The 16,286-nt window shown below is 29.7% G+C and overlaps 1 protein-coding gene across 1 annotated transcript; it reads left to right on the plus strand.

Moving 5' to 3' along the window:
- Nucleotides 1-12,475: 12,475 nt before the first annotated feature.
- On the plus strand, nt 12,476-14,425 carry LOC25492466 (protein SODIUM POTASSIUM ROOT DEFECTIVE 3). The gene is made up of 3 exons (XM_013600607.3): nt 12,476-13,128; nt 13,627-13,702; nt 13,808-14,425. The coding sequence occupies exons 1-3, from the start codon at nt 12,493-12,495 to the stop codon at nt 13,999-14,001; spliced, it is 906 nt and encodes a 301-aa protein (XP_013456061.2). The 5' UTR covers nt 12,476-12,492; the 3' UTR covers nt 14,002-14,425.
- The last annotated feature ends 1,861 nt before the right edge of the window (nt 14,426-16,286 follow it).

A 16,286-nucleotide genomic window follows, 5' to 3' on the forward strand; every position in this document is an offset into this window, starting at 1 on the left:
TTTTTAATGAATTCATGAAGAATTCAATACTAGTGCATCTCTGAAGGATCAGTTAAAAATCATTTTTTTATTTTATTTTATGAATTCTTGATGAATTCAACGTTGATTAATCTCTAAAGGATGGGGCAGATGATTTATCAAACTTAGTATATAGTTCTTATAGAACTCAAATATTTAATAAATATACATCCCTGAAGGATTGCAAAAGTATTGCGTAAAAGATTGATCACATGTATAATATATTTCTCGAACAACTATATTCAAAAAGGAACGCATCCCCAAAGAATTGCTTAAAAATTCAACTTTATTTTCTGTGAATTCCGGAAGAATTCAAATTTGTTGCATCCATGGAGGATTTCTTAGAGAATTGATTTTATATTTTAAGTTGGTTACATGGTTCCTGGAGAACTTAAAAATATTGATTTTATTATCTGTGTTTTCCTGAAGAATTTGGTACTGATTAGATCAATTATTTAGTTCTTGTATAACTTACAAAAATAATTTTTTTTCTCCATGAATCCTTAAAGAATTCAGTACTGAAGGATCCTAAATCCTTTTTCCATGAATTCTTGAAAACTTGTGATGAATCCCTAAATGATTACACAATAAATGATTGATTGTGAACAGAAATTGGATTTTTATCTATGAATTCCATAAGAATTCAATAGCAATGCATCTATGTTGAATAGTTCATGAATAACTTCAAAACTCGGTTTATATAAATTCTTGAAGAATTTGGTGATGATACATACTAAAGTATCATATGGTTATATAGTTCTTGAAGGATTCCACGTAATTGGTTTGATCGTAAATAATATTAGCCTTGAATTCTTGAAGAATTCAATACAATATTAAGACCAAATATCAGTTGGTTTGGACTTGAATCTAAATATGATAATTGGTTTATTCTCAACAAATCTCTCATTAAAATGATCAGCACATGGTTCATAAGGTTTGAATCAAATACATACATATTTCTAAAATATGTACGATATTATTTTACTTTTAAACTGCAGTATTGGATCCTGCTTCATCATTGAATTTACTGTTATTTAATGAGATTAATTTTTGAATATTATGATTATGTTTTTAGAGAAACATTATGATTCATTATTGCCTTCAATTACCATGAGTTTAATTTGATTAAATGACATGTTTGGCCGAAGATGAATACAAAAGGAAATACATTTTTCTAAGGAAAATCTGTTATTTTAGAATAACTATGATTAACTTAATGCTATATTTTGATTGTATCTTAAGTCTTTTTAATGTGTTAAAAGAATTTTGAAAGGATGTGTTAGACAATTTTGTTTTATTTTGAAAACTGTAAGTTATTTTTCGCTAAAATTATGGATTCAGTTTGGCACGTCAGTGTATATCTAAAAAGTGGTTGTTTCCTTAATCTTGGTAGCTAATTTTTTTTGCATAACAAATCTGATTTTTTTTTATATTGATGTATAAATTTGATTGTATGTTTCCGAATAACTACACATATACATCCATGAATATATGAGTTCTTGAAGAACTATACATTTAGATCTTCATAAAAGTTTAAAAGATCTATTTGATCTTCGCATTGATGCGGAAAAAAAAGGAAAAGAGAAAGAAAAAAAAAGACAATATGTTAATTTAAACACCACTCAAATATGCTCCTGAAGTAGCACAATTGAGAAAACATCTTCAAGAATATTTATGAAATATTAGTTACATTTATAATTAAGAAAAGAGTGGTTATTGATTAAAATAGTGAAAGATCACATGCTATTTGTTTTATATAACCAACATTGTGGTTATGGTAGTTGATTTATTAGATATTACTATTGATATGTTATATGTCAAAGTCATAAAGTTCTGCTAGTATGATGAACTTAGACGAGTTTAAAATTTAGTATTTGATCAAAAATATATATTTTTTCATATTTGACCAAGAATTTTCTACGAGGTAATGTTTTAAACTCCTTTCTTTTAGAATATTTGATTATGATTTTATTCTTTCTTATTCCACAAGATTATAATCTCATAAATATTATATGGAAGATATGCATACTTTCTTATGAAATAAACTTATTTTGATTTTGATCTTACAGATAATATAAATTTTGAAGATGGCAAACTTTGAAAATATATCTCATTGAAAATATGTGTTGCCTAACTACTCACTTGATGTTTATCCTTTTTTTTTTTTTTTTTTTTTTCTATCTATGGTAATGTAAAAGATAAATCAAGGCTTTAGAATATTTATTATACAGATTCACTTGGATACATTATTTTCTTGTTCATTGTTGTTTTCAAATAGATTAGAACAAATGAATCATATGTTATTGTAAATCAGAAATTTACAAATCATGTTTTAAATGCTCATTCTTGAGTGTATCAAACAACCCCGAAAGGGTTGCTCAAATAATGATTTATCTCGATCATTTTTGATATTGTTCCCGAAGAACTGCATGACTAATGAAGGCTCCTGAAGAGCATTTGTACTGTTAAAAGGAACAAAATTACACATTGATGTTGCATTCTAATATAATTTTATTGAGTTTTAAGATGTCCATCTAAATGGATATCATATTGAAAAAAATATATGGTAAATATCTCTATATTACGAGATATGCTATGGAGAAAATAAGTGTTGTGGAAAAGTTTATTTTTCTCTCATTTGTACTACACTAATATTAGTGCAATGATAACACATATTATTGTAAACCAGAAGTTTACATATTATATTAAGTTTGTTGTTGGCAAGACCGGTTGTGTTATCCCAGATTCATTATGATGAGAAAATAGTTAATTTTAATGGATTTGTGTTGAAGAGGCATAAGATTCTTCAATCAAATAAGTATAAGGTGATATTAGTTCAATCAAAATAGTTAATTTCATTATGATGTAGAAAATTTGAAGATTTTAGTTTCTCAATATATGTAAATGTGTATAAGGTGATATTTTTGAATCAATACACAGAAAATATGGATCAACTAAATGACATGTATGGTTATTGTTAACTCACAAACCAGAAGTTTGTGAGATTATTATGTCAACGAATTTGACAAAGAATTTATTTTCTGAATTTTTCAAAAAGCATTTGATAAGTATCATTTGTCAATTGAAACTGATATTGAATAGCTGCTAGCATATGCTTAAAAAATGGACTTGAATATTCATTCTTTAGACGTCTAAAGTATATTGTATGATTGATACTTATGAAACCATACATAATAAACTCTACTTTGGAAATCAACAATCATGAATGTTGATATATTGATCCGCATCAAGCCAACAAGTTACCATATGTAAGTCGTCCCCTTATAATTTATTTTAGGTTAACAACTTAATATTTCTTGTCTAAGTAAATTTTTGGATGTGTTGTGTCTATTACAATTGCTCCAATATAATGCACTTAGATAGATCTTGAAAGAATATTGGGAAAATCTATTTGATATAAATCCTCATCTATTATAAATTGTATTGAGCCAACTTGTACAGCCTAGTAGGCTGATTAGTTTTCCCAATATTAGGGGGAGAGAATAAGCAGCTGAAAATGTGAACCTGAAGTTCAAATGAATTATTTGAAAGAAAATATTATTGTCTCATCTTGATCCTCAAAATATAACTCGTTTGCAAAGTTAAACAAATAAAATAAGCAGCTGCTAATGCTCCAATCGAAATAGATGTCCCTGTCGATTATTGCAAATGAGTCTCAACTGCGCATGAAGCGTGGTAGACCAATCAGTTCCACATATAAAATCCTCAAACAATAAAAGGAGCTAAAAATAAAGATAACCCAAATAAGGATGTGTAAACTCTAAAAGAGTCATCTGACATATTTGATTTTAAGTTCCAGAAGAACCGACTAGGTACCTGAGATGTATGAAAAATAAAGAGATCTCGATAAATTATGTCATGAATGGAATGAGGTGGAACAAAATTTAAAGTCAACGTTGACGATGTTTTTGCTTATAACATAGCGCTATATGTGATGAGTGTTAACGAGGATCATGGATTAAAACATGAAATCAAACTCGCTTTATAAAGTCGAACTTTTTGGACTTGTGGTCCTCACACTTGAAGATGTGAAGTTAATTAGATATATAAGATTTTTCGCGCGAAAGAGAATTACATTGATAAAATACATATGTAAAGAGTTTGATATGTTCACCGGAAGTGAGCTGATATATGTCTAACGTTTATGTTTAAGAGACATATTTACCTGAAGTGAATTCAAGAACTTTTTCTTGTTTGATTAAGTTTAGTATTACATGAAAGGCTCAATTTATATGAAAGATGTGTTGCAATATAGTTGTATGACTCACGTGATAATGATGAGTATATGAAACTCTCTGATAAAATTAATTTTTGTGAGATATTGAAGAAATGACATCATATGTCCATTTTAAATCTTTGAAAATAAATTTGTTATAATCATTTTAATGATGATGGTATAAATATTATTGAACTCCTGAAGAGATTCTAACATCTATTGATTATAGAAATATTTGAAATTAAATATGTTGCATGCACAAAGTTTGTTTGGATTTGCAGATTTATTATTTAAACGAGATTTCATGCATCAAGAAACTTATATAACAAATGTATTTGATATGGACATATCTAGTTGACTGTGTACTATAATGATTGTGATGTCACTTGATATTAGTATAAATCATGTCCTCAAGAAAATGATAAACAGCTTGAATTGATCCTGAAGTACCATATCTTAGTTCAAACGAGGACATCAATGTATTTTGTTAATGATATTTATTGTGGTATTTTGGTTTGCCAATGTTAGTAAATACAGATATCAGAATAAAGTCAAACATATATTTTGTATCTTAAAGAAGCAACATAATTAAGGAAGTGAAGAACGCTCTTTTATCAAGGATGATGATTTTACAAGTACAAGAAACTTGTTGATTTCTTAATAGGGGTCTTACAACAACTCAATATAAAGAAACTTCTCAAGCACTACTAATTTGAAGAAGACTATGAAGATAAACCAGATATTTCAACAAAGTCGCTGCAAGTAAACTTTTGAGTAACTAGAACAAATATTATTTGACTTTCTTCGTCTCATAGATGATTGTCTTTATGAGGGGGAGACATAAATGTGTTATGCACTCTTTTTCCCTTAACCATGGTTTTGTCCCATTGGGTTTTCCTGGTAAGGTTTTTAACGAGGCAGATTATCATACACAAAAGGGATATTGTACTCTTTTTCCTTCACTAGAATTTTTCTCCTATTAGGTTTTTCTCTAGTAAGGTTTTAATGAGGCATATCCTCAATGGACATCTAAGGGGGAGTGTTATAAATATTAATAGTGGATGTCCAAATAGCAAATGTGTTAGTGGGCCATACTACTAGTTTATTGGGCTTAGTTCATAAGTTACTCTACTTCCCTATAAATAGAACTCATTTGTAACATTGATAGACAGATCAGCGAATACGAATACTGTTCCTATTCTCTCTTCTTCTCCTTCTCTCTATTATTATCCTCTCAATTTACTTGTATTCATAACAACATGTTAATTATTAAGTCATTATTACATGAATCCAACGAAAAAAGAGTCCCGTAACAAACAATGAACAAAATAATTTCTTTTTTCCTTCTAAATAATAATTTCCTTTTAAAAAAATCGATAAAATGTAACGTATGAATTTCAATTAAATGGATTTAAGCTGTATACATTAAACAACACATGTATGACTTCTATTTAATGAACAATTTCTAACCGTGGGAAAATGAGTTTGCGTTTGGCCCTACTTTTTTAAGGTCTAAAAGTTACTTTTAGAATAAAGTTGAAAATTGAAACTTTTAAATTAAAGTTAAAGTTGTTTGGTAATTATTGTTTTTTGCAACTTAATTAGTATTTTTAAGTTTTTTTTTTTTCTGATAAAAATTAGTATTTTTAAGTTGAAATTTGTTTGTTAAAATACTTTTTATAAATGTTTGAGATTTTATTACAAATTATCATAAATGAAATAAAAGAATTTTCTTTATATAAAACTAAATTATGTAAAGACCTGATTATATAAAACATTGTTATAGAATAAATTGAAAGATTCTGTCCAAAAAAAAAATGAAAGAGTTTGGAAAATAATCCATTGTTAGAAACATAATTCATCATCTATTAAAAAAATACACAAGAACAGGTTAGATCAATTGAGGATCATTTGTTTTTCTATTTGTATTAGTTTTTCTTTTCGTACTGCTTTGGTTATGATCCAATAAAATATGAGCAATTGCAAGGTACTAAAGAAAATGCAATGAATATATGCAATGAATAGGATCCAATAAAATAAAGTTTTAGCAAGTTTCCTTAAAAAAAATAGTGGGAATAATAAAATAAAATAAAAAATGGTTTATGTGGGAATCGATGGGTGGGAGCCCAACAGTAGCTCCGAAAAAGTTATGCAAAAGTTCAATTTTATATCTTATTTTGGAAGTCACTTTTATTTGACTTCATTCTTTAAAAAAAGATACTTTTACTTTATTAAAATTATGTTTGGCCCTACTTCTCCTTAGAAGTAGAAGAGAAGTGGAAAATAAGGAGGGCCAAACATGCTCTCAGAGAAACTTTTGCTATTCAATAAGCTGAGAAACTTTTGCTAAAAAAAAAGGCTTATTAGATTGTTTGGTCCCTTATTTAATTTCATGTTTTTATTTTGGTCCCACATTTAATAAAAATGGCATTTTGGTCCCTCACCTTTTCCTCCGTTTGCCAAATAAATCCCAACCGTTAAGTTTAATAAAAATGATGTTTATGGTGGATCATCTTTAAGAGTGGTACACCATAGGTCCTATTAATTATTTTAATTTCGACCGTTTGATTTAAAAAAAAAAAAGAGAACCATTGAATTAAGCAGGTCTATTTTATCTTACGATGTACCACCAACACCTAATTTTTTCTTTTCTTCATCTTCTATATTTTTCATCTTCATCAATCATATTCATACAAACATACTCAGAAAAATAATGTGTAAAAAATAACCCAGAAAAATAAATTAAAGGCTTAATACATGCTTTGGTCCCTTAATTTATTTTTGAATTTCATTTTGGTCCCTTAACTTTAAACCGTCTCAATTTGGTCCCATAACTTTACCTCCGTTTACCTAAGTGTCCCTTCTGTTAAAAAAACTAACAGAAGGGACCACTTAGGTAAACGGAGGTAAAGTTATGGGACCAAACTGAGACGGTTTAAAGTTAAGGGACCAAAATGAAATTCAAAAATAAGTTAATATACCTTCCAATATATATATTTTTTTTTTACATTTGACTCATTAGAAAAAAAGTGTTATAGTATAATATACCATTCGATTTTGAAGAAAGAAGTAGTGGTAATTTGAAGTTCGATTAATAGGTAGGAAAGTCTGATCAATAATTATTCTACTCAATAATTAAATTTAGATTCTTATTATATAGATTTTGGAATATATTTCTTTTGTATATGTTAATTTCATTATTATTATTATTATTATTATTATTATTATTATTATTATTATTATTATTATTATTATTATTATTAATGTTAAATTTTGTTTTTAATTGAAATTATTTTGATTTAGATTAAAATTATTGGTATAGATATTAAAATTATTTTTATTAGGCTTAATACATGCTTTGGTCCCTCAACTTATTTTTGAATTTCATTTTGATCCCTTAACTTTAAACCGTCTAAATTTGGTCCCATAACTTTACCTCCGTTTACCTAAGTGGTCCATTCTGTTAGTTTTTTTAACAGAAGGGACGACTTAGGTAAACGGAGGTAAAGTTATGGGACCAAATTGAGACGGTTTAAAGTTAAGGGACCAAAATGAAATTCAAAAATAAGTTAAGGGACCAAAGCATGTATTAAACCTAAATTAAAACAAGAAACCAGAAAAAAGAAAAATATCATCATCAACACTATAATCATCCTTTCTCTCTAAAAAAAAAAGTTGCCCAGAACAACATCAACAATGTATCGTTTAAAAACAAATCTAATTCTCTATTTTCCTCTTTGCATCAACAGAACAAGATCAACATCTATTTTCCTCTTTCCTTCTCTTCTCTTCCCAAACCCATAAACACAGATCTATGCAGAACGAACTGGCAGCTGACAGTGATGGATCTGTGGTGGTTCAAGGTCGCACGCGGTGGGAACAATGGGTTTAACGGCGGCGATGGGTTGAACGGCGGTGACATGAACGACGACGACATGAACGGCGGTGATGGTTTTTTAGCCGCGGTGACACTTTTTCCCCTTCCTGCTTCATGAATCACATGCTTTTCATGTGGTTCTTGGATTATGTTTTTTTAGTTTGAGAACAGATGGAGATGATGATGATGATGAGAATGGATGGATTTTGGTTTGATTTTGTGTTTGTTGATGTTGTACGAATTATTTGATATGAGAAGAGATTAATCTGAATTTGTTTGGATTTCTTGTTGTTTGTTGTTGAACCTGTGTTGATTGTTGTTGCTATGCTTTCCCCAAATTTTTCTTTGTTGTTGCTCGTTGGAGAAGAACATGAAAAGAAATTGGAATTTTTAATTTGGCATTATGGGTATTTTAGGTATTTCACTTATTTACCATTATTTTATGAAGATCATGAATAAGAAGGTGAAGATCTAATGGTCCATTTTATGATAAATATATCGAATGGTTAAAATTAACAAAATTAATAAGGTCTACAATAGACCACTTTTAAGGTTGATCCACCATAGATATTTAGAGTTAAAGTTAATACTTGGGATTTAATTGGCAAACGGAGAAAAAGATGACGGACCAAAACGCCATTTTTATTAAATGTGGGACCAAAATGAAAATATGAAATTAAATAAGGGACCAAACGATCTAATAAGCCAAAGAAAAAAAGATGAGAAACTTTTGAAAAAAGTATATTATAGATAATAAAGATTTGAGAGATCATTGGAAGTTTTTCTAGAGTGTCACATAATCACAAAGCTTGTATGAGAATAACTCAATTTTCCTTTACAAAAATAGAAAGATAGATATGTTATTAAGTGTATCAATTTCACAAATAATAAGTCAATTTGTTGATCATCTCATCCAACAAATTAATTTTATATTTGTATCTTTCCTTTTCTTCACTTTTGTTTTTTCAATTATTTTTCGCTCTCGATACACATAATCTTGAAAAACGATTTTTAAGTCTTCAGATAAATTCAATATATGTAAAACTCATGACTATCATCAAATAATATATATTTAAGGGTGCATTTTCTAAAAGCAAAATTTTGTGTATAAAGAAACAATAATTAAACCTTTAAAAATTGAATGCAAATTTAGGAACACATTATGTTGGAAAAGTTTTTTGTGTTGTTCTTGTTGACAAATTATATTGGAGAAGTTTGATACTTTGATTTAAAACTTTCATTTTTCAACTGGTATATGACCCACATCTTTATACGCGTGATTATATATATAAAAATCCAGGCTTGAATTCACTAGAAGTATGAGTGATGATACACGTACCATCCCATGTGGCAATATATCCTTTACACCCACATAAAATTCTGACATGTGGCAACCTGGACCCCACATAAATAGAAGATAAAGTGTGGTTGTGACATGAACTTACAAAAATATCCCTAATACATAGGATGTACAATGGGATGTAGGAATAAAGAGTGTTCATGTAACATTTATACCCAAAGGTTCACACATGAAAAGCAATATTAGGTTTCAATTCAAAGTAGAAGTAACTAAATATCACATCATTGAATAATAATACACGGATTTACATAGCTAATGTCTTAATATTTTGGATGAATGTATGATATCTTTATATCTTATGATATTTCTAATCCGTTGTTTCTCCTGTGACCCCGACTCTCCAACAACCTAATTCATTTTAAAAATGAATGAGATAATAAAGGCTATTTTAATGCAATCAGATAAAGGTTGGCAAAGAAAAACCTCATATCGTGGTGCAATGGTGTCTTTCATTTTGCATTAATTCCCACCGGAGCTAGCTAGGTAAGAGTCTATGTGCAGTTGAATACATATACGTATTGAACTTATTTGTCATAATGTGCTGTCTTCACTCCGTTTGATTTCAATGAATGAATATGAGTATTATCTATGCACATATATATAAGAGGAAAACAAAAATCACAAACAAGGAACCATGTTCATTTATTGGATCATGCATGAAAGGAGAGAAACATTAATTAAGAAGGCAATGTTTGACACATCTACAAGGGATTTGAATTTGTAAATATTGACACCAACACACTGTACATGAATTAAATTATTTTTGTTCGTTGACATGAAAGATTAAGTTAACCAGTAAAGTAAATTCGTGTACAATTATTTTACACATGTATCTAATAAATGTGTTTTTTTTTAAGGATGTATCTAATAATGTGTTATCACGTCAATTAATTATTATGAAAACATATATAGTTGTCATATTTATTAATTGATATACTAACACATCATTGAATTGAATGTATGTATAAAATAATGGTTTAAATGTGTCATTGGTCCCTGCACTTTCATCAGATTTTGGCATTGGTCCCTGCACTTTTTTTGTTTGACATTGGTCCCTGCACTTTGTAAAAATATTGGTATTGATCCCTCTGTTAACTTTCTGTTAAAAAAAAAACAAAAAACCAACGGAGTGCCACGTGGCCCAATCATTTCACGCCACGTGGCACTAATATCAATATTTTTACAAAGTGCAGGACCAATACCAATAGTTTTGTGTTTTTTTAATAGAAAGTTAATAGAGGGATCAATACCAATATTTTTACAAAGTGCAGGGACCAATTCCAAATAAAAAAAGTGTAGGGACTAATGCCAAAATCTGATGAAAGTGAAAGGACTAAAGACATATTTAAACCTAAAATAATTATACATACAAATCCTACTAATTAATTAGATTTGTTGATGTATTTATGCAGTAATCAATCCTCTAGAAAAACTGCTTTTACTAAATTCCTGCGGCTAAATTAAAAAATCTCCAACTTTTATCTTTGTTGAAACTTTTGCGTATTGCTCAACCGACCTTTTACCCATTATTCGTCCTCTCTCTCATCAAGCATTCCCCAAGTGTTTCAAGGTTCAAAGGGATAACTATTTTTATTTATAAAACAACGTCAACAACTTAAAAACATAGCGTGTACCATGAAAACTTTAGTCATGACTTCATTGTTCAAGTTTTCTTTTTCTTTTGAAATGTCAAACAAGTGAACCTATTGAATTTAATGAAATGTTGTTACACATCATCATGTTGTATATATGTCGTTTAGTTGTCTTCTTTTTTGTAAATTCCAAAATTTGATCTTAAACGTGTCTTCCCAAGTTTGTTGGTTGAAAATGAACCAAAACATGACTTGTTAATTTATAGTCTCATATCCACAGCGCACCCGGCCACAAATTTGCATCCAAAACATGAAAAGTAATAGGAATACAATTAACAAAATGAAATGTGGAGCCTAGTGTTTTGTGGAAAATATAGGCCTCTAAGAAAAACAATGATGCACCAATAATAGAAGTCGGTAGTCTTCCCTAAACTTTTGTTAATTCCACAACTAGTGGTAGTAATCATATCACAGCAAAGACTAGCTAGCACACTTTCTAATTCCTAAACAACTAAAAAAACATAATAATGAGTAAAAAGTTATGCTAAAATATTCTTTTGCTCCTTCAAATTCATCTTTTATTCGAAATTCATTTTAGTTTTTTATGTTTTAAGAAATTTTAACATAAGAAAATATACGGTGTATCACAAGTCTGATGTCTACACTTTAAAATCATGAATCATAATTTTAATTAGAGATTTTTTGAAAAGATGACACTCATTTTAGTGAGTTTAGAAGAATATTTTGACATGTTACTAACTATGAAGGCAAGTGTGATATATATTCCACGACTAGTTCAATCTAAGATAAATATAATTTTTTTTTTTTTTTATCAAGTGGTCAAGCGACTAGATTCACATACATTATATGTGAAAAAAAATGATAAATCTGTGGTTCAAACCCCGACCCTGCACATAATATCTTTAGTAGGTACCAACTGAATTACATTTATGAGATTGATAAGTACAAATTTAAGATAGATGAATTTGTATATGATTGGTGTTATTTTAGTATAAAAAGTGACATTGTACATCAACATCTATAAAAATACAACACTATGAAATTGTTAAAGAGAAAAAAAAAAGTAGTGTAAAAATACCATATAACAACAAGTATACAAGAATAACATTTTTATTCCTTAAAAAAAGTACAACATTTTAATTGTTCACATAACAATTTTTTTCATATAAAGTTGCCAAGATAAACAACTAAAATGAATATTCTAAAAAATCAAGGAGAAAATTGAATTTTGAGCAATATATACAAAGGATACAAATGATACTTTAGGCAAAGAAATAAGGATCAAAGAGAAAATACAATTGCCATAAAAAAAAGAAGAGAAAATACAACTTTGAATATCGAGATTAATCCCAAATCTTCCAAGACATCATTACAGTGGGACCTAATAATGCATTATCTCTTCTTTTTCCCTCCCTCAATATTAGAAAGATCTTTCAATTACACTCCCTTTAGCCTTCATTACATTCAGCTACTACTACTTAAAAAGCCATTGCTTCCAACAATAACTCATTCTCTCAATATCTACAAACCAAACAAATCAATCAACTTAACTTCAATTCAACTTATATCCATGAAAGGAATGGACATGTTTTGTTCTTCTCCTTCTTCAACAGCAATAATACATAGTAGTATAGATCAACGTTCTATACTAAGAAGAAGTAGAACCACCAAAAACTATGATCATGAAAGAAGGAAAAATCAACTTCATCATGTTCCTTGTTCATCTCAATTACCTATCAATCCTATGCCTTACTTTGAGAAGCATAGAAAGAGTACAACAGATAAACAAAAACAAAGTAGTAGTACCGAGATACGTAGAAAAAGCTCCAGTCATGTTAATGACATGTCTTCGACAAGATATCTCCTCGATGACGCGCCTGCGCCATTCATCGATTGGATATCTGAGTCCAGCAAAATGGTTTCTATGCATGATGTTAAAGACATGTCCTTGGATATGAAAAGAAAAAACGATTCTCATGCCCTAATTAGGACCTCTTCTTCACCTCTTGCTTCCAAGGACCAGGTTTTTGTTTTAGTTTTAATTATGTTTTATGTTTGTTATTGTTTCTCAAAATAATGTGAAAAGTGAGAGTAAATTTTGTTTTTCTTTTATAATAGTAGTTCTACTTCTAATTAATTGCGGTATGCAACTGTAATTGTTGTCGCAATATAAAAGTTTTAGAGGTCTCCACAACGATATCACAATCGCAGTTGCAATAGTATTGGTTGTAGTTGCTCTTATTTTGTCGCAATATTAAAGTTTGCGGCATAACTTGATCATAATTCACAGTTGCATACTTCTTTCAATTCTTATTATGAAAAACAATTAACTTTTTAGGTTCATTGTATAATTGATGTATTTAATTTATAATATAGATCAGATATATCAGTTATTCAACTAACCTAAAAAATGAATTCTTTCTTATAATAAGGACCGGAGAGATTACTTATATATAGTTTTAAATTACTTTGATTTTTGGTTACTTGTTGCAGTAATGATCTATCTTTATGAAACCTATAGGTTGTGGTACTAAGGGTGTCATTGCATTGCAAAGCTTGCGAAGGAAAAGTTAGAAAACATATCTCAAAAATGGAAGGTGAGTTCTTGTTATATTAAATCATGAATAGTTTTTCTTTCCTTGTATTAAGTGTATAAAAATTTATGCTAAGCACAAATTATTTGGGTTAATAATGTTGTGTAGGAGTGAGATCATTCACCATAGAAATGGAGACAAAAAAAGTAACAATTATCGGAGACGTGACACCATTAGACGTATTGGCGAGTGTATCCAAGGTGAAGAGTGCACAACTATGGTCATCTACGATATCTTCATCCTCATCATCATTATCATCATCGTCATCTTCTACTCTAGCATTTCCACGATTGACACAATGAGTTACTTATATAAGAAAATGTTTGATCAACAAAAGTTGATATATTTGGATCAATTTTAGATCAAATATATCAACTTTTATTGACGGGATATTTTTTATTTATATAAACGTAGATTTCCCTCTCAAGTTCACTTTTGTTTGGTGCGCACCTTTAGGAATGTGTGTTATTGTATGATAAGAAGCAAAATGCTATTTGGTATGTAGAAATTGTCAAGAATGTGAGTACAAAAAAGTGGAAATGGATAATAACATGGTGGGGTCGTAACTCTAAACCTCCCTTTCAGTTCCTCAACTTCATGACTTATCAATCTTAATGTATGTTATGTAAATGAATAGTACTATTTTAGGTTAGATGGGTCACCATTTAACTTGTAATGCAGGCTTTCTTTCCGTATTTAATTTACTGATGACTCCTCCTCATTGAAGTAGAAGTACTTACAAGTTTTTTTTTATTTTCATCATGTAATATTATGAATTGGATTGTTTGATCAAGATTAGAGAGATCTATATTTCAGTGTGAATTTTGATTGATTTAAAAAAAAAAATCTAAATTATGAGTTTAAATATAAATTGTTTGTTAAAGAGTCTTATATCGGACAAAATATGACTGAACATGTGTTTATAAGTGAGTGTAATCCTCACATCACAAGCTGAATTTGTAGGGTTGAGTTAGGCCCAATCACGATTTCTAAGATGATATCAAAATCTCTCCAAGATACATTGGTCTATCTGCTATCCGTTTTCGCTATCGAGTCATCCACCAATTATGTCCACAAACCAAACTCAATTGTTCTGGTTGTGAAGGGGTGTATTAAAGAGTCCCACATCAGACAAAATATAAGTGGGGGTAATTCTCACCTCACAAGCCGGTTTTGTGATGTTATGTTAGACATAACCACGATTTCTAAGACCGTTCAAACTTGATCGAACGACCACCTACACGATTTTGTGGCTGCACACACAACCCAAATCTACCAGCCATTTCGAACATGAACAACAGGAGAAGAAGGAGTACATAATTATCAATACCTTGAAATTGATCATCACTTGAAATTAGCAATCATATGGTTCTTCACTAAGCATGAGAACCTTAATTTAAAAATAAGTTGAGGAGACAATGTAATGCATGCGAGACTGACAGTGGTAGCAGGGAGCACTTAAGGACAGGCTGGTTTGGGACGCATTCTTTTGCAGCAAACTTTTTCATTGTATTTTCTTTTTCACCTAATGATCAATGTTTGCTACTAAATGCTTGTGGGTCATACCAAAGGGACCGATTTTTCCTGCACTCTTCACATTTAGTAGCATTTCAAACGGGTGATAAAACTTTGGTGCTTCAAATCAATTCAACCTCTCAACTAAAACTCATTAACACTTTTGTAATATACATAGTTTTGTTTGATTTTTTATGTTAATATTGTACATTGTACATTCTTTACAGGTGAGGAATAACGATATCAGGTTTCCTTTATCTCCAAAAAAAATGATAGCAGGTTCACTTTATTGTTGCATTATCTAAGTCAAACTTGATGGTAGTGTCTTGAGTGCTAAGGCGAGTCTGAGAGATCATCTATAAAGTGTCAAAATTAACCATACAAGTGAGTTGGACATCACATCTTAACCTAAATCTTAAGACATTGAGTTACGGGTCTTATAACTTATATAGTGTTCAACATCCATTTTTTCATCTAATATGAGACTTCTGCGTACACTTGTTACATAATAACCTCTCATCCATCCATTCATATGTGTACATGCTCCTCCTCAATTGGCCGCACTAAACATGACACATTGCCCTACCATTATTGTTAGGAAGACTTCCGGCATAATGAGTCATTCGGCGAACCAATGACTATGATATCACTGTAGGATCATCAGGGGAGCTCGAGAAACATCCACATTGGGTCAAGAATAACCATATAAATGAGTTGGACACTTCAACTTAACCCTACAAGTATCTACGCAACAAAATAAAAATCTTCATTATACAAACATAGAAATTCAAATTTCATTGAAAATATCTCATAAAAAGGATAACAATGTTTGAAAGATGATGTACATGTTAGATATGTATCCATCATTTATTTATTTTAGGCTTAATAGCAGTTTTACCCCTTTAACTTTCTTAATTTGAGAGTTTGGGATGGTAATAAAAACATAATTATTACACGAGAAGAACAGCCTCTTCATTGTACCAAAAAGATAAAAAGCCTCTTCATGCCTTTTGTGTGTACTCTTCATTTTGCTTTAATTTGGAAATCTACTCCTTCTGACCAATTTATGAGA

This window comes from Medicago truncatula, chromosome 4 (genome assembly GCF_003473485.1).
Source record: "Medicago truncatula cultivar Jemalong A17 chromosome 4, MtrunA17r5.0-ANR, whole genome shotgun sequence".
NCBI lineage: Eukaryota > Viridiplantae > Streptophyta > Magnoliopsida > Fabales > Fabaceae > Medicago > Medicago truncatula.